The 24,203-nt window shown below is 31.3% G+C and overlaps 1 protein-coding gene across 1 annotated transcript in view; it reads right to left on the minus strand.

Moving 5' to 3' along the window:
* KIF20B (kinesin family member 20B) overlaps nucleotides 1–24,203 on the minus strand; it is a 71,455-nt gene that overhangs the window by 31,615 nt on the left and 15,637 nt on the right. Inside the window, exons 8-22 of the mRNA XM_081074579.1 lie at nucleotides 23,331–23,367; nucleotides 22,630–22,857; nucleotides 21,582–21,693; nucleotides 20,636–20,707; nucleotides 20,404–20,550; nucleotides 19,557–19,719; nucleotides 18,726–19,016; nucleotides 15,477–15,616; nucleotides 15,074–15,212; nucleotides 13,892–14,120; nucleotides 12,917–12,969; nucleotides 11,431–11,550; nucleotides 9,980–10,130; nucleotides 3,158–4,397; nucleotides 2,695–2,833 (exon numbers count right to left, since the gene is read on the minus strand). Coding sequence (XP_080930705.1) covers nucleotides 2,695–2,833; nucleotides 3,158–4,397; nucleotides 9,980–10,130; nucleotides 11,431–11,550; nucleotides 12,917–12,969; nucleotides 13,892–14,120; nucleotides 15,074–15,212; nucleotides 15,477–15,616; nucleotides 18,726–19,016; nucleotides 19,557–19,719; nucleotides 20,404–20,550; nucleotides 20,636–20,707; nucleotides 21,582–21,693; nucleotides 22,630–22,857; nucleotides 23,331–23,367 — 3,261 coding nt within the window. The remainder of the gene's footprint in view (nucleotides 1–2,694; nucleotides 2,834–3,157; nucleotides 4,398–9,979; nucleotides 10,131–11,430; nucleotides 11,551–12,916; nucleotides 12,970–13,891; nucleotides 14,121–15,073; nucleotides 15,213–15,476; nucleotides 15,617–18,725; nucleotides 19,017–19,556; nucleotides 19,720–20,403; nucleotides 20,551–20,635; nucleotides 20,708–21,581; nucleotides 21,694–22,629; nucleotides 22,858–23,330; nucleotides 23,368–24,203) is intronic.

Consider the following 24,203-nt stretch of genomic DNA (forward strand, 5'->3'; position numbering starts at 1 on the left):
ATAAAGCACTTAGAACTTAGGCCAAAACTTCCAGGATTGAGAGTGCTTAAAAGGCTGGGGGTGGGGGGAGGGAAAAACCTCTGCTCACAGTAATGCAGAAGTTACTAGGTCCTCTTCTTACCTACTACAGGCCCAATAGTCATGAAAATTAGTATTTATTTAATCAGAAAGTCCATATCAATTATGTTTTCATTCATTTTTAATTTATATTAATATTATATTATTGTGGGAGTTCTCTTAATGTTCAATGAAAACTTGTTCCATAACTTGAATTCCTAGCAGTTTAGAAGAAACTAATCCTCTGTTGAAAAACAGCATAAAATGATAAATTTAAAAAAACCAGTTAAAATCTTTTTAAATATACTGAGGAGCTAGCAAAAAAAGCAAGAAATACTGAGCTAACAAAAACCCAAGGTGAAAAAAGAATCAGAGAAATAAGTGGAGCTGATGCTGTCTGATGCTGGCTTTTGTTTTGAGTATATTTTCAGAATGAGGCAGTCTGATTTTCAAAAGAATGGTAAAAAAAAAAAATAATGCTATAAAATAAAGAACTTCAACCATCGAAAGACAACAGGCGAGCTAGAAGATATTTGCGCCATATTTATCTGACAAAGAATGAGAATCAAGAATAAAGAAATCCTACTCACTGATAAAAAAAAAATAAAAGGCAGCACGTTAAAAAAAATATGAACACGTGGATTTCACACAGTGAAAACTGGAATAGACAAATAACCAGTAAAAACATAGATGCTGCACTTCATTTGTAATCAGAGGAATGCAATTTCAAACCACAATGAGATACTCCTTCACATCTTTTGACACAGCAATTCTACCCCTTGGAATATAAACTCTTGCAAAAGTGTACCACTGTAACGTATAAGACAGAAACACTGTTTCTAAGGGCAAAGGGAAGGAAACAACCTAAATGTTCAACAGGATAATGAATAAATTGTAGTAAGTCACACAATGAAGTATCATACAGCAGTGAAAGTGATTAATTACAACTATACATCAATGAATCTAAGGAATATCCTGAAAAATAAGTCTCAGAAAAATACAATACATTGTTAAGAGATTTTAAAAATATGAAATTACATTTTTAATAGTTAAGAAATAAAACAGTAAGTATAGTTAACTACTTTAGGGGTAAGAAACAGAATAGGAATGGGACCCACAAGCATTTGTTTTATCAATTTCTTTAGACCATACATATTTAAGTATTCTTTTGTAACTATCTCAAAGTAAAAAAATAACAATTCTTTAAAATTGTTTCCACTTTTAAAAAAGAAATCTAAGTACAACACAAAAAAAATCAAACAGTCATAAATGAAAATAAATTTAAATTTATAAAAATCAAAATTTGCTCCAAGACAAAAAGTAACCATAATCAAAATCAAGAAAAATAGCAAGAAGATGCGGATATATGCAATTCATATACTTAAAATGCTATTATTTCCTGAATATGTAATAAGCAATAATAAAAGCAAACTCAAACTAAGAAGGCAAAGGATATAGAGTTCACAGGAAAAAAATATACAAACGGCTTTTAAACAAAAAGATGCTCACTCATAATTAGAGAAATTCAAATTAAAGAGTGAGATACACTATTTACCTGTCAAATTAGCAAATATCAAAAAAGTATGATAAAATACTACTTTGTGGATAAGAGTATAGAGAAAAACATACTCTCATTCTCTCTCATACATTACTTCTGGTGTGTAAATTGGCATATTCTATAAAAAGCATAATAAATATAAAAATTACAAATGTCCAAACCAGTGACCCATAAATTCCACTTTTAGGAATTATACCACAGAAAGACTTGCGAATGTTCAGAATGACATTGCTGCATAATTCAAATCAGCAGAAGAGTAGAAACTATCTGAATTGTTCAACAATAGTGGACCGATTAATCAATAAATACATTTTGTAGTCATAAAAAAGTTTCTTTGGAGACTCTTTACATCCTGACATGAAATGACAGTCAAAAACAAGGTGTACAACAGCACATATAGGCTGTTTCCATTTTTTATAAGAGAAAGAAAGGATAGAAGGTAGGAGAAGTAAAAAGTAATTGGCAACATATAATGTCTTGGAGAGAAACTTGAGGCTGAGAGGGGTGGAAGGGAGTTTTTTATTCTCACTGTATTTTACTTTTGATATTTTGAATTTGGAATCATGTGTGATTGTACTTCCTATTTAAATTAACATATAATAAAAACTTGTTACACCTGCACTGCATACTCTCCTATATACTATCTGCAAACATAAGTGTGCTTTTTACATTTGGGGGCAACTTGAATTTTAGCAGCTCTTAAAATAAACCCAAAAGATTATAATCCTACGAGGCACGTATTTATTTTTCTTGTTCTTTTTTTTTTAAATTAAATTTATCAGAGTGACATCAGTTAATAAAATTATACAGGTTTCAAGTATACATTTCTATAATACATCATCTATATATTGCATTGTGTGTTCACCACCCAGCTAGGCACATATTTTTTAATGTTGGACATTATTCAGTTTAACTAAACTAAATCTTCTTTTGTGAAATAACTGCTCTCATCATTTTAAGAAAAATTATGGAGTTGATAAATGTTTCGTTCAATCCTAAAATTAGTGTCTAAACTTGATATATAGGGAGAACCATCTTTATCATTTTAAATTGGACACACAATTTTTCAAATAGCCTACCTCCTTCTGTACTTGTTCAATCTGTTTTTTGGCATCGGTCAGTTTTTCCTTCAGCTCAGCATTATCTTCTTCCTTCCTCTGAAGATCTGCTTTCAGACTCTGAGTAAGAGCAGAGCTTGCAGAAAGCTCCTCTTTCAACCTAAAAAACACAAACCACACTTTTACACAAACTACCACTAACCACTAATACATGTGAGCTAGGAGCAATCTACAAAATCACATCTTTTCACAAATTTGGAATGTCCATACCATGAGTGAGTACTTCAGAGAAGATTTCAGATTTTATAAGATCTTTGCATAGAACTTTTGGTTCCAAAGGTTTATATAAACAAAGTTCACTCATCATACATGCTATACTTGACCAGGTTAACTTATGCCCACCTGAATTATTTAAAAGTCACATAAGAAAATCAATAAAATGAATGCTTTGCATATTTTAAATATTTTAATAACATTAGCTTACTTTTCTGTTTGTCGCCAGTTCGTTTCTTTTTCTTCTTCCTTTAATCGAAGAGAATGTTTTGCATCTTGTAAATTATTTGTTAATTGTGTGATTTCTTCTTTCAACTTGATTTCCCTTTCATTTAAATCTTTGATGTTTTTGATACAATCCTGAAGATTTGTTTGAAATTCCTTCAGATTTTTTTCCTGCTCTAAAATGACAGATTCCTTTTCCAAAATTTCTTGTTCTAACTTGGCTGAACGACTACGTTCATCTTTCTGAGTTTCTAAGAGTGCTTCAAGTTCCGTTATTCTCACTTTATAGCCAGTAACATCTTGTGTGAGCTCTGAGAGTGCTCTCTTTCCTTCAATTACATGCTGTACTTGAACATCAAGATGAATGTTTTTTTCTTGCAGCTCTTTTGTCAGCTGCTGAATAAGACTTTCTTTTCCTTTTAATAGGTCATCTTGATTTTTATTCTTTCTTGCCTCTGTTTTTAATCTCTTGTTTTCATCCTCATAGCCTTTTACTTCTGCTTGCAAGTTTTCAATTTGTTGTTCCAGTTCCTGGATATGATGACTTTTTTTGGAGGAGGCCTTTACAATTTCCTTACATTCTTCCCAAAGGGCTTCAACACTATGGTGGAATGAACTTTCCCTACTGAGTTCTTGATATTCTTTAACCTGCTTACTTACCAAATAATCGTTATCCAAAAGGTGTAACTGTGTATTTGACAAATTATCCTCTTGAGAACCACTTGACAGATCCTGGAGATTGAGTACATCTATGTTTGAAATCTGAGAAACCGAATCAAGTGTTCGTAGTTCATCTATTTTTGCTTGCATTAATTGTATTTGTGAAATATTATTTGTGATGTTTCTTCTAGTGGTTTCTATCTCCTTTGACAATTTCATGATCTTTTCTTCCTGTTCGTGATTGATACCTCTCTGTGCACGTAATTCAGAAATTGCGTTGTCATAATTTGACTGGATTTGTTGGACCTCTGTACTTAAAGAAAAGCTCTTTTTCTCAGAAAAAGCAAGTTCCTGCTGCAAACTAACAATCTGTTTATTTAATTCTACTTTTTCTTCCTTCTCATGTCTAAGTTCATTCTCAACAATGAGTAATCGTGTCCTCAGCTCTTCACTATCATTATCTTCTGGTAAAACTCTAATGTTTTCCTCATCTTCTGAAACTCTCTGTTGCATTTCTTCACTTTTCTTTTGGTCTTCAGTGATAGTTGGACTAACATATGTAGGTCCTTTAAAAAGAGGAAAATTGTTATTAATCTAGCAAACATTAATAAAACCAAAAAGTTACCAGAGAAGCCATTATTCAAACATATGAAAGCAAATTTTTAATGAAAAAATTTAAGTAAGCTACTGAGTGAAAAACAAATAACAGTTGCAAAACATACACGGTATAAGCCCATCTATGTAAAAATTACAGTTCTGTAAGTTTTAATGAGAGTTAGCAAAGAAGTACACCAAAATGACCATAGCTACCTCTAAGCTGGTTTACCAGTTATTTATACTTTTTTAATAAATTTCTATATCATTAAATTTTCTACCACAAATCTTTATTATCATTATAATATGGGAGAAGGAAAGAGATCACATAATGAGACACCCCAAGGCAGACATCTGATATCCTAAAGAACAGTTTTAAAGTACAATTACATACAACAGATCTACTAAATTATTGACTTCAAAACTGAGTATCTTAAATGCAAAAATCCTCAACAAGGTATCAGCAAACCAAATTGAACAGTACATTAAAAGGTTAATACACCAGATGAAGTGGGATTTATACCAGGAATGCAAACATGCTTCAACATATTCAAATCAATCAATGTGATACAAAATGTGAGATGGCACATTAACAAACTGAAGGATAAAAATCACATCATCACCTCAATAGACACAGAAAAAGCATTTAACAAAATTCAACATCCTTCATGATAAAACCTCTCAAAAACCTGTGCAGAGAGGAAACGTAACTCAACAGAATAAAGGACAAATCACAGATGACAGCATACTAAACAGAGAAAAGATGAAAGCTTTTCCTCTAAGATCAGGAATAAGACAAGAATGCCCACTCTCAACACGTCTATTCAACAAACTACTGGAAGTCCTACCCAGAGCAGTTAGGTAAGAAAAGTAAGTGATCCAAATTGAAAAGAAAGAAAATTGTCCATTTGCCGACAACATGAACTTACACACAGAAAATCCCAAAGACCCCACCAAAAGAATTCAGTAAAAAAAAAAAAAATTCAGTAAAGTTTCAAGATATAAAATCAATATATAAAAACCTGCTGCATTTCTATACATTAACAAACTACTGGAAAGAGCAATTAAGAAAAGAATCCCATCAAAAAGAATAAAACAGGAATAAACTTAACCAAGGAGGTGAAAGATCTGTACATTGAAAACAATAAAACACTGGTGAAAGAAATTGAAAAGAACACAAATAAATGGATATCCCATGTTCGTGGACTGGAAGAATTAATATTGTTAAAATATCTATACTACTCAAAGCAATCTGCAGATTCATTACAATCCCTATCAAAATTCCAATGGCATTTTTATAGAAATAGAAAAAACAATCTTAAAATTCCTAGAAGAAAACATAGGCGGCAACTTCCTTAACATTGGTCTTGGCAACTTATTAGATTTGACACCAAAGGCAATACAAGCAAAAACAAACAAGTGGGATTACATCAAGCTAAAAAGCTCTGCACAGCAAAGGAAACCATCAACAAAATGAAAAGGCAACCGAATGGGAGAAAATACTTGTAAACCATATATATATCCACTAACAGGTTAACACTCAAAATATACAAAGAACTCATACAACACAGAAAAAAGACACATGACCCAATTAAAAAATGGACAAAGGACCTGTGCATACATTTTTCCAAAGACATACAGACACATGAAAAGGTGTTCAATGTCACTAATCATCAGGGAAATGTATATCAAAACCACAATGAGGTATCAGCTCACACCCATTAGAATGGCTATTATCAAAAAGACAAGAGATAATAAATGCTGGCATAGATGTGAAAAAAAGAGAACACTTTCGCATTTTGTTGGGAATGTAAACTAGTATCGCTACTATGAAAACAGTATAGAAGTTGCTCAAAAAATTAAACATAGAACTACCATATGATCCGACAATCCCACTTCTGGGGATATATCCAAAGGAAACGAAATCCCTATCTCAAAGAGCTATCTGCACCCACATGCTCACGGAAGCATTGTTTACAACAGATATGTAAATAGACATGGAAAGAACCTACGTGTCCAATAAATGAAGGAAAACAAACATGGTGGTACATGTACATCACTCACACACACGCTGCAACGTTATTCAGATTTACAAAATCCTGCCATTTGCAACAGCATAGATACACCTGGAGGACATTGTGCTGTGTGAAATAAGCAAAACAGAGAAAGACATCTACTGCATGGTATCAGTTATACGTGGGGGGGGAGGTCAAATTCATAAAAACAGAGAGTAGAATGGTTGCCGCCAGGGTCTGGGGCGAGGAGAAATAGGGACAGGATGGGAAAAGAGTACAAACTTTCAGTTGTAGTAAGACAAATAAGATCACAGGATCTAATGTATAATATAGTGACTATAGTTGATAATACTGTATTGAATAATTGAAATCTGCTTAAAGAGCAGAACTTGAGTATTCTCACCAAAAGGGAAAAAAAGAGAAAAAAAGGTAAATATGAAAGGTGATGGATATGTTAATGGTGGGATAGGAATACTTCAACAATGCTATCATATCACCATGTTTTACAGTTTAAATATATTACAATATAATTTGTCAATTATACCTCAATAAACCTGAAAAAAAAAACAAACCCAGCTTTCTGAAGATACTTGATTTGTCCCCAGTGAGAGCATGCCCCCACCCGAAAATCCCTGTATAACAGAGAATCTCACCTCCCTACCTCATCCAAGAATTTAGGCAGTTTTACTTTCCACCATGTATATGCAAAAACAAGCTTTAGTGTAAGTTTCAATTTTTCAGATACAACTGTCTTTTACTTCACCCAACGGTCTAAATGCTCTTGGGCAGCTGTAATTGTGTGATCCATTATGGGACCCCAAGATCTCTTTTCTTTAATACAGACTAAATTTAAAAGCTCATTGGACAAGGTTTTATTATCTATCACTTACACTGTGGATCCTGCCTCAAAGAGGATGGGCGAAATATGGCATTACCCCTGCTGGATAGCCACACTTTCTTTGATTCTCTGTTTATTCCAGTTACTCTGGAATCTTAAAGATTTGCCCTTATTACTTTTACAACAAACTTGCCCACTTTGTCTTATTAATTTTTTAAAAATAACTTTTAATCAGTGTATTATTTTTTCATCCGATTGTCTCCCAGCATCTTACAAAGTTGTGGCAAGTCATCCCAAAGCGAAATAACCCAGTCTTCTCCATTGGGTCAGACTTCTGTTCTACTTTCCGTTTAATGTAATTCTCTACTTATTTTCACACCTACGAATTTATCAGTAGAAATGACTGATTGAGAAAAATGATGTTAAGAGCCCTGGATTTTTTTTCCCGTAACTTAGAAACGTAAAAAAAACAAATCCTCTTGCCTTTTAAAAAGACAAGTTGTAAAAATATCTGAACGCTTTATTAGAAGAGATGGGATCTAAACAAGTTAAGAATGACAACAATCAGAAATTCAGAGCTCACAAATAGATCCTGACCATGCTGAGTGAACAGATTTGAATCACGCATACTACTATGTGGATATAGTTTCTAAACCCTGAAGTGAATACAGAAAGCTTCTATGATCAAATAATGTTGTTCCATTAATTTGACTATATTCTAAGAACCAGGATACACCAGGTGATCACTCTATAAATTACACAAATGTCAAACCACTATGGTGTACAACTGCAACTAACATATTGTATGTCAACTGTAATTGAAAAATTTTGAAAAGAACCAGGATAACTACACAAGATAAATTTGTTTTGTGTCTGATTTATTTTTCAGATATCTATACTAGCTTTTCAGAAATTTAAAAATGTTTTATATCAAAAGATTATAGAACATATTCAGGACAGCCTTGTCAGGGAAAAACTAACATATGAGTCCAGCAACAAAGATGGGAAAAACGCTAACATATCTGCAATTTACTTTAAAAAATAAACATAAACAATTAGAAAGGAATACAATTTAAACTTTAATTCATTATTTACAATACATTCAACCTATATTTATACTGCTTATTATACAGTTTGTTGTAAAAAATTAATTTTGATTGAAAATTACAAGTCAACAGAGTGTATTGTATCTCTGCTTTGTCTCCTCTGTCATTATCTGAAGGCTTATTTGTTGGACTGTTTACATGGTTACCAGCTTCCCCGTGGTACAGATACAGTGACCTCAAACAAGTAAATTCACTTTCCTAATGGCTTTGCATTCCCTTTTAAGAACAGAAAACACGCTTCTGATGAAACTATCAAGCCCCTGATCCTATCCTAGTAGTTATCGGTGTCATATATTTTTGGTCAGGAGATTTTTTAGTAGCAGACAAGGTAAAGGAGGCTGGTTATATCTATGATTTTCATATGATCCCTTATGTAATCCCTATAGTTTCTAACAAGATGAACAATCAAGAAATAGCCAAAGTGGTTGTGATTTTTAACAAGAAATAAAAATGTTACCAAAACTTGTTTAAATCTACCCACATCTAAATTATTTAGAGCTAACAACTAAGGTTTTTAAGTAATCTTCTTAATGAATGGGTTACCTTTAGGATTCGCCACATTGTTTATAACACTTGCTCCTGGCCACTTCCACTTCCTAGTTATCTATTTATTGATCCTACATTCTCAGCTAGTCTATGGCATTGACCAAGGTGAACGAAAGAGAGGAATGGTGCTATGGAAATCATAGCAAGGTTATTCCCAATCACAAAGCAGCCTTCCTTCAATGGATAAGAAGGTGTATGCATATTAGTGTAGATCTATTAGCTCACACAAGTACTGTATATCCTATAAACCATGTATCTAAAGCAATATTATCCTTTAAGGTACCTACTTCTGAAAACATTCATTTTACATTCATAAGGTTCTATGAGGTGTTTATTATGTTGATGTATTGCCCGATTGTTTTCATCCTAAACAACGTCAGGAGGCAGGTGGTATTTTACTAATGACCAAAGAAGATTTAACTTACCCATTTTTCTCAAGGTGAAGCAGCTAGTCAGTTTTCTAAAGCTAATGTACTTTCTCTTAGAGAGCTGTGACTCCCTGTATCATACTACAAAAGTTTTCCAAAAGAATGAATAGCTTAGAGAGAATGTAAAAGTTGATATGCTCTTGCACATAAACAAGGAGATATAGCAAAGTATTCACCCACTTTTTTTAGTAATTCTATAGTAAATAATACAAGAACATTTGTCTTTAGTAACATTTAGCTCAGTCTTCCTGTCAAACATCCTGTTCTCCAAATGAATGAAGAATGCAAAGAAGGAAAACAATGTGGAGAGATTTTGGCAAAAAAAGTACTATAACTATCAAAATGAAAGTGATATGTTTTAATTATTATAACCATAGAAGTAAAAGAATTGTAGGCATGCAAAAGTGATAAAAGCACAATATCTAAAAATATAATAAAGACAGCTTTAAATACACCCATCCTCGAAGCAGTTCATAACGTTGGCGTAAATATTAGCGACATTTAGATTTCCTCAGGTTGTTTTCCTTAGACAAGTACACTTTTTTCCATTTGCAACCTTTCTGTTTACTGGTTTAGGAATTAGCTTTCTTAAAGGCCTCTTGCTAGCAAATGGAGCAGTACCTTTCTTTGTTGGTGGTGCATCTTGTTGAAGTTCATTTTCATTTAATCTTTTTCTTCCTGAGTAAGTTTTAGTTTTGTCGTCCTTAGGCATTTCAATGGTTTCATTACAATACAAGTCATTCTTTATTATTAAAGATGTACCAGCCTTGTCCTGAAGTAAAATAAATTCAGATCAGTTTACATATAGAAAGTTATAATAAACATAAAAACTATATAAATTATGTTTTAATAGTGTACCATAAAAATTTTATTTTCAAATTTGTGACAACATTTTCTAAGTTATTTCTTAAGTCTTACCCTAAAATAACTAATGGCTCTGGCAAATGAGTAATATTAACTAATGTGTACATTCACTGAGGAGGACAAAAATACTTGTCTTAAAATCAGTTAAACATAGTTTTACCCTGATACCAAAAAACAAATTCATCTTTAGATTTCCTAACGTGATAAGGTGGGTTAGACTTATTTGGGGATAACTATAGAACCCTAAAACACTTACCCTGAAGTCACATTCATATGTGCTTTGAAAAGAAAAATACAAAAACACTGTGACAAAACTGTTTCTTATAGAAACTTATATGTAAAATTTTGAGGTCCCACTCTAGAAACTCAACAATTGTTTTATTTTATAACCAAAGCCTCTCAAAGATAAGTAGCATTTTCTTTCACTTTAAGAACTCCCAGAAAAGGTTCTCACCTTAGCCTGTAGCCTATCATATTCAAAAATATAGTCTACATACAGCTTTAAAATTGAGTTCCTAATTTATCTAAATGATAAAATCATTTAGATTTTTATTTTGTAAGGTGAATACTATGCCTTCCTAAAAGGCTAGGAGAAAAGAGGTATAATCCAGTCTTATCCGGAAAGAGGAAGGGCGAAACTCAGCAGTTAAGTGCAAGTCTATAAAGTAATCAACGGTATGGTAAAGGCAGGGATTTTTTTTTTTTTTTAATGTAGAGATTACTTAAATTCCTATATACCAGTAGCAGTCCATTTTGGGGGGGGCGGGGAAGTGTATGAAAAAACAAAATGCCATTTTACATTATAAAATCAGAAAACATTTTATTCTTAAGAGATAGAGATGAAATGGATTTTTAAAATCATAAAGTAATGGGTTATTTATGGGAGAAAAAAAGCACCCTAAACAGAAAATGTCATGAAGAACAACTACCATGCTTTCTCACTATAAGTACCTTGCTGTCAATGATAAATAACAAAATCCTGGGATAAAAAGATCACACCTCTGACAACATGAGAATTTTCAACTCCATGACAGATTCAAATTATCTCCTTTGCACAACAGTAAACTGAATTAAACATCAGAATAAACAATTCAACATTCTTAGAAAATCAATCTTAGTTATTTAAGCTATTTTAAATTACTTTATGTTGAACCAAAACATACTTTTAATGTAATTTATAACGCAGACAAATAAAGTTAATTTCTTACATTGCTTTTAAATGTGTCTTCCAAATGAAACTTCAGATTCTGAAAGTTGTTAATAGTATCCTCGTTTTGATAAATTTTATCTTTCAATTCTTGAATTCTTTGATTCTGCATAATTATTTTCTTTGAAAAGAAAAGTAGCAATGTTTAGTAAATATAACTAAAATGAAAATATGATGCAGTTGTAGAATTCCTTCAAAATTTTAGAATAAGCAAAAATACCAGGGACAACACACTATGCATAGCATTAACTTATTTTTATTTAAAAAATAGTATGTACTTATATAAACAAAGGAAACAGAAGCAATATAGCATATTGGGTAAGAAGAATCTGGAATCAGACTGTCTTGGTTTGAATCCTAGCTTCTCTACTTTCTAGTTGTGAGAACTTGAGAAATTTAATGTCTCTGTAAAAATAAAAAATAATACTATCTACATCATAAAGTTGTTCTGAGATTTAAATGAATTAATATATGTAAAACACTTAAAAAGTACATAGTAAGTGTAAAGTATGTTTATTTATAAGAATAAATATAAAGTAAAAGTCTAAAAGTGCTACCAACTAACTTACTGGTTTCCTTTCTTTTTTGTAATTTAGGAGAAAGATGACGGGATTTTATTTTCTATCTTGCACAGTTTAATATAACTGAGTTTTTACAACTAGCATCTACCATTTTTATAACTAGAAAAAATAAAGGAAAAGATTAGGAACTGTCTAAACAGTAGCTGCAAAGTCTTCTGCTAAGTACATTGCTGTGATTATTTCTTTAAATACTGGAGAGTAGATACGAAGATCTTGAATTATTTGTATCTGATCATATCTTAAAATATTTAGTTCTTTAGAAGGATAAATGTAAGTTAAAATAAGAAGACCCATACCAGAAAAGGTCAGGAAAAATAGTAAGCTTAGAGCGCTAAATTGACCTCACCTCCATGTATACCTGTGATTTCACATGTAGATCTATCAACGTCAAATCTATCTACAACCATTTGGAATGATTATCTAATCTGAAGGGACCAGGGGCCAGAGATCTTCAGAATTCCAATGCTACACACTGCTCATTCCACATCCCATAATTTAAAACACTCAGTAATTTCAGACAAAACAAACACAGTTTGAAATAATCTAATCAACACCATGCACCCAGGAAAAAAAATGACATAGATCTATACGTGTTGATGTAGAATTAACTCCAACACATCTTTTAAGGGGAAAAAAGCAAGACACAGAACCACAATCCCATTTTGCGTAAAAATTTTTTAAATGTATGTATGTGTGTTCGATATATATATAAGTAAATATTTTCTGGAAGGACTGAAGAAATTTTCCAGTCGCTTAAAAGAGGTATGAGGGTGAAGATATATATTTTTCAATTGTTTTTATCACATTCATTACTTTAATTATTTTTAAAATAAATGTATCTTGTCATAATTCATGCCCCTTCAATTAAGTTCCTTATCAAGACAAAAATAAAGCTTCAATTATTACCTCATTAGATTTCTCAAGTTCTTCAACCAATGAATTTAAGTTAATTTCTGATTCTGAAAAAAAATAAAAATATTTTTTAAAAAATCTAAGCATCTAAAACAATATATCACTGAATAATCACAAAACGTAAGCTGCTATGGTAGACTTTAGTGTTATATTCACGAAAAGGGATTTCTGACAACACTAGAAACACACAGCACTCAGTTACTAATTCTTCCACCATAGGGTCATGTTTCTGAATAGGCCACTTTCAACACTCAGAATAAAAATGAATGACGTGCTAAATGGTAAAAAATTTCTGGCCTAACTTCAGGGAAGAGAAGGAACTAGTATTTTTCTGTCTATGTCATAATGTAGAGGAACCACTTACTGCTATTTTCTACCCATCTTGTTTCACAAATAAAAGGGCAGAGTATTTCATCTAAGTCTCTTAAAACCTAGATGGCTCGCTCTCGCGCGCTCTCTCTCTCTCTCTCTCTCTGTCTCTCTCTCTCTCTCTCACACACACACACACACACACACACACACACACACACTAATCTTAAATCTAGAATGAAGCACCAATCTAAAAAACCTCTTAAGACCACTCCTCAGGAGTCACTCTATCCCAAACTTGCAAGCCAAGAGCAGAATCTACTACTATAGCAAGAAAGTTCATAAAGAGTATAGAAGAACAAAATTTACAGCTTTACAATTTCCTATGAGATTTCTTAATTTGCTGATGAAGTTAATACTTAGTTCTTTCCCCTTTTTTGAGAAGTCCATTTTATTAGTCTAAAAGTAAATGAAGGCAAAAAATATTTTTAATAGTAAATTACAGTAAAGCCTTAAAAATAGTAAAACATGAACTATGTTACCCAAATCAAGTAATTTTCTGATCATTAAGGCAAATAAGCTGCATAAAGCTCTTATACTAACCAGCTTTCTTTTTATGCATTTTTATCATTTAAATATAAGTAAAGCACATCTACTTACCATTTTTTCTCTTTTTTAACTCTTCCTGCGTTTTGATTAATTCTTCCTTGGTTTTAGCTAATTCAGCTTTAACTTGATTAAACTTTATTTCTAAACAAGCAATAGCTTCCTGGGGGTCAGCAAGAGATGCAATATATAAGTGAGCAATTTCAGCCTGTTTCTTAATATCAGTGACATCATCTTGAAGAGACTCAATAATATCTTCAATTCCTATATAATTACGTGCTTCCTAAAAATAGCAAAAACCACATGCCTAATGTTAACAGTGGCTTTCACTCTTACAGTGTGGTACCACCTGATTTACAAAGTTTTAAAAACACATAGCAAAAAATTCACAACTTGAACTTTTAAAATATTATATCGAAGTATCTCGAATTATGAAAAAGTTATGTTCCATTACTCATTTTCTGTTTTATGGAACATAAGACTTATTTCCCCATAAAAACAATGCTGTAAACTGTGACAAGTCATTACAGAACAATTGTGATTATCTAATTCAGGTATACTTTCAGTTACATAACAAGTCTTTAAAAAGCTTTGGTTGGGACAGCCGAGAAAACAAACCTCCATTTTCACAAGTCAGACCAAGACCCAAATCATGTCAGGGACACATAATGATGGTTTGACAGCAAGAGCCCGGACATCACCATCTCAGGTCCCTGAACTGAGTAATTAAAAAATAAAACAGTAACAAAAAAACCACAAAAGGATGTGATCAACTTCACCCTCAGTGGAAGCAGCAGAAAGGAATGTTTCTTCAATAGTAGGGAATGGTCAGTTGGCCAGAAAAAACAATCCTTTTTAAATATAAACATTTTTGTTTTAACCAGAGCAGCAAGTAAATGACCCATTGGGTCCTTTATACCTTTAAACTTGTTTAAGTTTCAATAAACCTGAGAGGGATATTCCATAATCAGACAAAAAGGAAACTATCTACCTATAATCAATACTATGACTCAAGCAAGACCAAACTGAGATACAAATGTAATAGAGAAATAAATTTTTCAAGTCCAATTGTTATACTTAAACTGTGTGCTTACATTCCTAACAAAGCATGGTTAATTATAATAAAGCTACATAGTAAGTTTTTCAATTCTACAGTATTAATGTTTCTTATCATTGATGTTTACACTAAATCCTGTACCAAAAACCTTAATGGATTTAATATTTCAGTTAACATACTTTGGTTTGAACTTTCATGGTACAATCTTGATTCACTGGTTCTTCTTCACTGTCACTTTTACCAACCAAGTCTTTGAAGATAGCCAAACGACATTCAGCATTTTCTTCTAATATCTCCCGTTCCTGAAGGAGTGTTTCCCTGCATAACACAAATGAATCCCACTGAGAAAAAGCACTACCGTGTTTCTGTTTTAAATTTCTAAAATTAAGTACAGTACAAACTAAAAGATTCAAATAATTATTTGTGTGTAACTCAGAATCACCATGGAGATTAGTTAACAACTATTTCCAAGCCTATATAAAGAAGTCAGAATTCAGAAGCTACCTAATATAAATTTTTAAAAAATTTAAGCAAGCAAATAAAATTCTCCATTTTCACCAGGCCATGAAAGAAATAACTTACTTAAAGTCAGCTTCCCGTTGAGCCAAATATTGAGTAAACTCTTGTGTAACCTCTTCACGAATTCTAAATTCCAATGTTAACTTTTCTTTTCTTTCCTTTATCAGTTTTTTTCTCAAGTCTTCTATTAAATCCAACAATTTCTAAAACATATAAATATTAAAATTCTAATAAAAGAACAAATATGTCCCAAGAGATATAAAACTTTCCATTTAGTTGATTATAATTATGCGTCCTTTTAATAGTGATATTAATCTCATTGAAAATTACGTATTTGCAGAGATTCATTAATCTGAAAAATCAGGTGGGCCTCTCCACATTTTAGAAATAGATTTATAGTAACTGAAATCTCTTCATTGTCTAGCTACATTAAGAAAGAAAGGAAATGAAGTTTGAGCACCTATTATCCACCAGCAACTACTTTGGGGAATTTCTATTTGATTTCATTCAATCCACACAACCTTCTGTGAGCTTGGTAGCATCATTTACATTTCATATGTAGGAGAATAAGGACAAGGTATGTGGTAAATGCTTAGGGTTTGGTTTAAAATTTGGTCTGTCAAAATCTAAAGCCTAAATGTTATAGAGAATAGTTACTAAGTACCCCCAAAACACTCTCCAAATGGCAAAGAGAGATGTTACTTAGTTATCTTATTGGGCTTCTATAACTATCCAAGTGTGAGCAAAAACTCTATATAGCCTTTCAAAAAATGTATATAATCATGTAATATGGTCAATGAATAAATAAAGCAATTAACACATGACATGGCCAGTATAGATTTGTAATAAATTATAAAATTAAGGTAACAGCCTGATATTCTTTTTTAAGGTTTCTGATTAAAATTTCTCAACAATAAATTAACCAATTAACTCTCTCAATGCTACAGATTTTTCAATGTCTCAAAAATTTTAATTTTGAAAATATTTCTACAGATATCCTGATTTTGAAGTTCAACTTCAAAGAACTTATACTGAGAAAACAATTATACAACAGGACCTAGTATGTTGGCTTTAAGAATGGTTATTAGTGTTATTTTGTACTAGTGGTTGTATTTAAAGTAAAAATAGTGAAACCCAACTCAACAATTACATGTAAGAGATTGGTTCAATTATGGTACCATCAACTATTGCAATGAATAATGATGGCTTACATTTTATCAATTTATACTTTTCACAATTCATTTTTAAATAAAGAAAACAAGGTTACAAAACAGATGTATGGTAAAAACCCATTAACATAAGTGGTAGATTACAGATCTTTATGTTTAATTTTTCCCTCTTTTTTCCCCCCGATTCTACCATGATTATATAATACTTTTATAATTTTAAACAACCACACACCTTCCCACTCTTTAAAACAATAAATAATAACTACTGAAGAAGAAACGTGGGAGACTAGAGTGATCTGCATATATGTGGGAATACCTTGGGAAATTGGTTTATTTTAAAAATTCTCAATGTTTAATTTTTTATCATTGTTAGCATCTAATAAAAGTTTTTGTTGAAAAAATTCTGGTTGATTATTCTAGATAAATGAACTATAAGTATAAATATGCTAATATCAATATATTTCATACTACTTTTAATACTCCCAATCCTCCAATTAAATGCTAATATAAAACATGCATGCAAAGCCTATTCATTTTCATTTCTGAAAGTTAAATATTAGAAAAATTTTTGATGAAATTTTTAAAGTATATAATCGATAAGATATGCATTTACACTATTATAAACTGTAGCATCATTTTTTCCTAGTAAATTCAGAAATATTGCTAACATTTCAAGTTTAATCAACATTATATATAAATTTCAGCTTTAAGATCAGTACAAATTAAAATAGGACTATTAATGGCTCCTTTAGTCACGGAGGGAAATACTACATTACAGAAGTCCAAGGTAAAGGAGGTCCAATCACATAGTGACTAGATAAACTGGGATTAGTACCATGTGAAGTTTTCATGCTCATTTCCAATCAACACAGGTGCAATGATGGCTTTCAGGGACACTGAAGTAAATTACTGAAATTAGTATTTAACCCAATAAATTGTCCATCTACTTGGATTCTACAGTCCAAAAGAGTACCATGATGTGAGACATGTCCACACTATTACAGCACATCCATGAGCACAACAAGGTCATCAGTGTTCCTGGGACTCTGGTAAGAAGACTCCATGTATACATATGTAGTTATCAATTAATGTGGACATGATCTAAATTTCAGAATTAATTCAATTTAACATATGTGTGAACTGCATTTGGGCAGAGACTATGAAATCTTATTTATTTACCATAAATCTAAGACGACAAGCAATTCATGTTTTTGAAGGAAGAGAGCAATTGGTACTGGATAGACATTATGAGCATTTGTACTTAAGACTGCAAAGTAAAAGCTTGGTGGAATATGCAAAAATCATTGGATGAAAAGGCACTGGGGAACAAGATATTCACGTAGTCTCAAAGTATCATCCCACAGGTAACGCTTTTACAAGGGAGACAGAATTGAAACACAATACCTTAAACACAATACCTTAAAGTGAGCAAAAGTTAGCATCACCAAGAATGGGGATGGAAATCAGACATCATTGTCTCCTGATATGATGCAACATTCACAACTTCACTTACATAATAGTGTTAAACCTGAATCATGAGGAAATAATCAGACAAATCCAGATTGGGGGTATTCAGTAAGACAACTAGCCTCAACTTTTTCAAAATATCCATGCTATGTTAGAGGTAACTAAAGAAACATGAGAAGCAAAAGCAATGTTTAAACTAGTTGTAGATCAAAAACAGAGTAGCTGTAAAGGACATATTGGAATAACTGGAAAAATCTCACTGTGGAAAGTATAATAGATTATTGTAACAATGGAAAATTGCTTAGGTATGAAAAAGGCCTGTGATCATGAGGAAAATGTCCATGTTATTAGGAAATATACTATGCTCAAGTAGATATAAGGTGTCATTATGTCTGCATCTTGTTTTCAAATGGTACAGAGAAAAACAATGTGCAAATACTCATCGAAAGAGAATTAAATACGGTAAAATGTTAACAAATGGCAATTCCAGGTGAAGAGTAAATGGGTATTTACTGAGCTAGTCTTCCTGTAGGTTTGAAATTTTTCAAAATATAAAGTTGATATATAAAAAATTTAGTGTATTGTTGAAAACACTTGAAAGAGAGGGAGCCTTAAGAATTGTTAACCTTAATTTCAGAATAAGCCAAGCTTAGAAGTATAAGTTCTTAATACATACTCTCTTCTCCGCATGGCTAATGAAAGCCTTATCTTCCTCTAATGTTGTGTCTAGATCTTCATCAGTAGGTTCACTTTCCACATTTTGGTTTCCTTCAGCTTCTTCTAGCTCCTCAACCAAATCTTCATTTTCCACCAGATCTTCCAGACTACTTTCCCATGAAATCGTAGATCTTTTTACATTTAATATTTTATTATCTGAATTATTAATGTTCAGTGATACATCTTGAGAAGATTTGACAGGTCCAAATGATTTCTCTTGAGTGGAATTTAAAATGTCTGGAACACAAACCTATTAAAATATTCAATATGACTTTTAGAACAGGAAAGAACTGTCCACTAAAAAATAATTTTATAAATTTAATTCAAACGACAACTCGAGTGTTTAAAACCTAGGTAAAAAAATATTCAAGAAGAAATTAGCATGCTTAAATGAACATTCGTTAACAAAAAAGCTAATTACCCATGTATACTACAGGTAAATTTACTGGGTTAAGTTCTTAGTACTATTCTTAGCAGGGGGATTAACCGATTAATCACTAAATGAACCAAAATGGAAAAGCAGATAATTCGATGGAAGAATATTATTCATAATTTGTAATGGGTGTCTATTATTAACACTTAATAGGAGGTCATTTTAATCCTAGCAGGGGTAACTTTGAATCTTTTCCCATGTCCTCCTGTTTGGTCAAATATTTATATTTTAATTTTCAATTATTCCTTAGGTTTACAGTGATAAGTGCAAAATGTATCATCTATTCCAAGAAAAAAATCATTAATATTCTAATAATAAGAGGCTTAACAGATTCTGCAGAAGTCTGAACATATTTACCTTTTGTGCAATGGCTGAGAACTTCAATACATTGAGTGTTTCGTCATAGGCAAAACAACATTGGCTGATGTTAACAATCATACATATTTTCCCTTTACCATTAAAAAAACTTTGAAAATAGTGGGTCAGTTTACTTTCCCGGAAAGGCACATGCTGTTGAAACCTATGGAAAAAAATATTAAAATAATTGTAAGTTAAATGTCATGAAGTCAGGATGCTGATAAATTTTTACCAAAAAAAAAAGAAAAAAATTAATCTAGCTATCATAGACTTAAATTAGTCTAAGTTAGTGATTCATTCCACCTGTAATAGTCATTTTCTGTTTATTTATGTTGGTTTCTTTAAATACTACTACTAACAATAATACAATAACCCATTAGGCAAAATGCTAAGAAAATCTCACTGAACTGTCTTGTGTTATTTAGAATACAGCAATTATACAATATATGCCATGAAACACCTTAACTGGAAATGAAGGCTGATTTATAATTTACTCAGCCTAAAATGTTAATTAATGCGGAAATCGATCACACCTAGAAGAACACAATAAAGTGATTTTAGATGCTAAATCAGCATCATGAGAACCTTATTATATTAAGTGTCTGTCGATATATATTTGCTATGGAATATATTGTGATTACTTGATGATTCACTGACATTGACCAACACTCTTTTTATTTTTATCATTTTTTAAAATCCATGATCTCTGGGTATTTTAATTGTAATCCATACAGTCATTACATAAGAAGCAGGATAAAAATGAAAAAGAACTTTCTAACGCAAGCAAAGTTGCAAGTTTAAATATTATAATACTTAATATGTAAACAACACTTTCAGCAACCCTTACTTTGACTTTTCACTGTTCTTCAAAACATTAATACACTTTCCCAGAGTCAATAAAGAAGTATTGATGTTCCCAGTCTCTCTTAACCTTTCACCTTCATTCTGTGTCTTCATGCTTCGTTCTGAACCAGCAAGATCACATAAAGACAATCTGAATAAACAAATAAACAAACTTTAAAAGTTCTTCAAAACAAAATAATTCAAAATAATTACAATTTGAAGAATGCTCAACTTACTCACTGACTCGCATTACACGAGGTGTTTCAGAATCTTCAATCTGTAATATTCTAACAGTGAATATGCTGTGACTAAAAGAAATACACAAGCATCAAATATTATCTTTCATTTTTAATTTTTACATTTTAAATAGGAGACACAAGCATCTAAATCAACATCTATATCCTAATACTAGCCATACCTCCAGCACTGCATTTGCCAACTAGCTCCACTATTCCACTGTCACCTATATTTCCAACTATCTAAAACCAAATGTCTTATTTTTCACTTAGCCTTAAATCCCTCAAACCTACTCCTTCTCTTAACATTCCAATTTCTACTAATGGAATTGTTTATAATAGTCTCGTTGCCTTGCAAAGATCACATTGTTAGTTAAAATATTATGTACAGCTGATCTTTGAATATACACCTAAAGCAAAATATACATCTGACCTAAACTATACATCTGACCTATATATTATCTGGATCATATATTATCTTCATACCTTCATGGGGGACAGGGTCCCTTAAAAGAAAATCTGTTTTAAATATCTCATTAAACTTATTTCCTTTTGTCTCCCATCCCCCAACCCCTTCTATAAAAACATTCTTTTCTTAACCCTTTAGATTCTGTCTTAAGAGTGTGCATATAGACTTGTGTTCACGGAATTAAGTGGAAAAGACAAAGAAAGTCCACCATTACAGGCAACTCAGCATATTGAGGTTAAATAGTCACATAAAGAAAAAATAAAAATACCTCAGAGACTTCATGCAAATTAGTAAATCTTTTCTTAGAACAGTGTCCCAACAGTCATGTGAGGTTAGTTTATAGAATTCTTTATCCCTATGAATTCACTTAACAAAACAGAAAACCTCCTGCACACTTTAATCTGAAATTAGTTGTATTTAAATTAGCACACAATACGTTGGGTGCTTCAGGCTTACACCATAGGGTTTTCTCCTTACCTTCTACTAGAAACATTGTTCAGTTTTGTGAAGGCAACACTCTGGTGCTTTATTCCTAGTTTCAATAGTCTATATGCTTCTTTGGAATCAGATACTTGAATCCATTGTAAATCTTTAAAAAATAAAAAGGACACATATCAACTTATATAAAGTATTTGCTGTACAATGTAATCTTGTTGAAGATTTATGATCTCTTTTCCCAAAGACACACAATGAAATCTTTCTTTTAATAACATGCCCTAAATGGAGTCAACTCAGCTATTCCATATTCCACTAGAAAAGAGGCACACTAAAGAAGGATATTTTTAAAATTTTTCCAGTATTTAAGTTATACAAACACACAAAGTGAAAATTCTTCTATAGATTCAGCCAAAGGGAAAACTAAAAAACAGGTATGATTCCTCAGAATTAGACATCCAGGAAAAAAAAACAACACAAAAAACAGTACAGATTAAACCTACACAATTACCTATCTGTGAGACATTGCAGATTACAATTCATTAGTGAATTAAGAAATCAAATTTTATTTAGTCAAAACCAGCATTTTGTAAAACTGAAGTAGAATACAAAAAACATCACAGTACATTCCTTATAGTAAGGGTAAGTATAATTAATGAAATTTTTGAGTTATAAGTATATATACACACACATAGGTACTGGGTTACAATGTTATTATGTATTTCCTACTGTGATTAGTGGTTTAAAAACATTGAAAAAATACCATTGTGAAAGAACAGAAACAGTTCCATAACTCCAAAGTTTGGACACTGTTACAAAGCAGCAGCATAATGTATCAATACACACAGCTTTTCCCATCCCTTAAAATTCAATCAGTGATAAGTAAACACAATGGGTACTAAAATAGACCCCTTAACAATCAGGTTTAATTAACATAGCAAAAAGTACTTCTGAAGCACAAACTTCACTTATTATCTTGATATTAATAATTAGTGATAAATTTTTCAATTTCTAGTTTGCTTTCCTATAGCTGTAACAAAGCCTAGAAAGGAACTTCACGGCAATAAAAAAAAAAAACATATTAGCATACCTTTTACAAAAGAATAGCCCTTTATATCTTGGGAAAGGCGTAGCATCTTTCTCTTTTGGAACTTGGACGACACAGGAACAAACAAGTCATAAATACATTCATTATAAATCTCAAAGAAAGAAACCCACAGAGAAAATTTTATGTTATTATCCATATTCAAGCTAGCTTGTTCACAATCTTTCATGGATTCTTCAAACTCTGGGATATTCAAAGAGTTTGTTAAGCTTCCTACAAAAAATAAAAAAGGATAATCACAAAATTAAGCAACTGACTAAAACAATGAAACAACAGAACAGATCAAGACTCCTAGACTTGAAAAAATAAATATCCTTGATCTTTTGACCAGTCATGTTAAATATCTTTTGAACCAAAGCAGATGTAAATAATATCTATATTAACCAAAGTTTTGCTTCTTTGTATCTTTTCTTTTTGAAAATATACTAATGAACTAAACTGAAATTAAATGTAAAGGACATTTAATTCAACATGAATTTAACACGAAAGTTACAACCAGTGAAAGGGGTATCTGTGATATTAAACTTAAATAAACTTTATAGTAACTGACATTTCATATAGTCATGTACCATTTTCCAAGTATTATTATGCCATTAAAGAAATTAAATCACAAGGAGTGATTCAAAAATTAAAAGCTTTTCAAACATATTTCATGAAGTCAACTTTTTAAAGATAAGAAATCTTACCATAAAGAGTATCAGAACTGTCATTTTGCATAACAACCTAAAAAAGAAAGATCTTTTTTAAAGTTAAAAACCATGTTTTATAACTAGTAATAAATTCTTCAATTTCTAGTTTGCTTTCCTTTAGCTATAATAAGTTAAATAACCAACATATTAATTACTTATCCAGATAAGTCACCAACTAAATCACAACTTTTCATCTACTCAATTCAATGATCCCTATCTATTAATTTCTTTCCTAGTTAAATAATACATTCTCTAGTTTAAAAAATGTGGGAAACTACAGAAGAGTATTAAAAAGAATTTCATCATATATAATTCTTGCCACTCAGAGGCAATTGCTATTAATATTTAAATCTATTCCATTCTACTCTTTTCTCCACACTTATTATAAGCTTTCTCTATATAAAATTTATTTGTAAACATTTGGTGGCTACATAACTAAATAAATGTGAAATGACTTAATTATTCCCTATTATTCAACATTTATTTACAAGAGTTTGTCAGTAGAAAATAATAATAAGATAAACACCTTAATACATTATTTTATTCTTCTGCATTCTAATTATTTCCTTAGGATATATACCTAAATCTTGACTGGTAGAAGAAAAGATTAAAATTTTTTTAAGTTCTCAATCTTAATAGTTTGCCAAACTGCTTTCTGGAAACACACTTTAAATCAATGGATAAAAATGAGTATCTCATTTTTAACATTTTACATTTTATAAGCCAAATAATATTTTGTTTTAACTGGATAATTTGTTACGGAATTTTTTTCATTATAAATGACTAATTTTCTCTATGAATTATCTATGCAATTATCCACCAATCTCCATAATTTTGTTGAAATAATATTTCACTTTCACCAACCATAAT

This window comes from Rhinolophus hipposideros (genome assembly GCF_964194185.1).
Source record: "Rhinolophus hipposideros genome assembly, chromosome: 15".
NCBI classification, from domain to species: Eukaryota; Metazoa; Chordata; class Mammalia; order Chiroptera; family Rhinolophidae; genus Rhinolophus; species Rhinolophus hipposideros.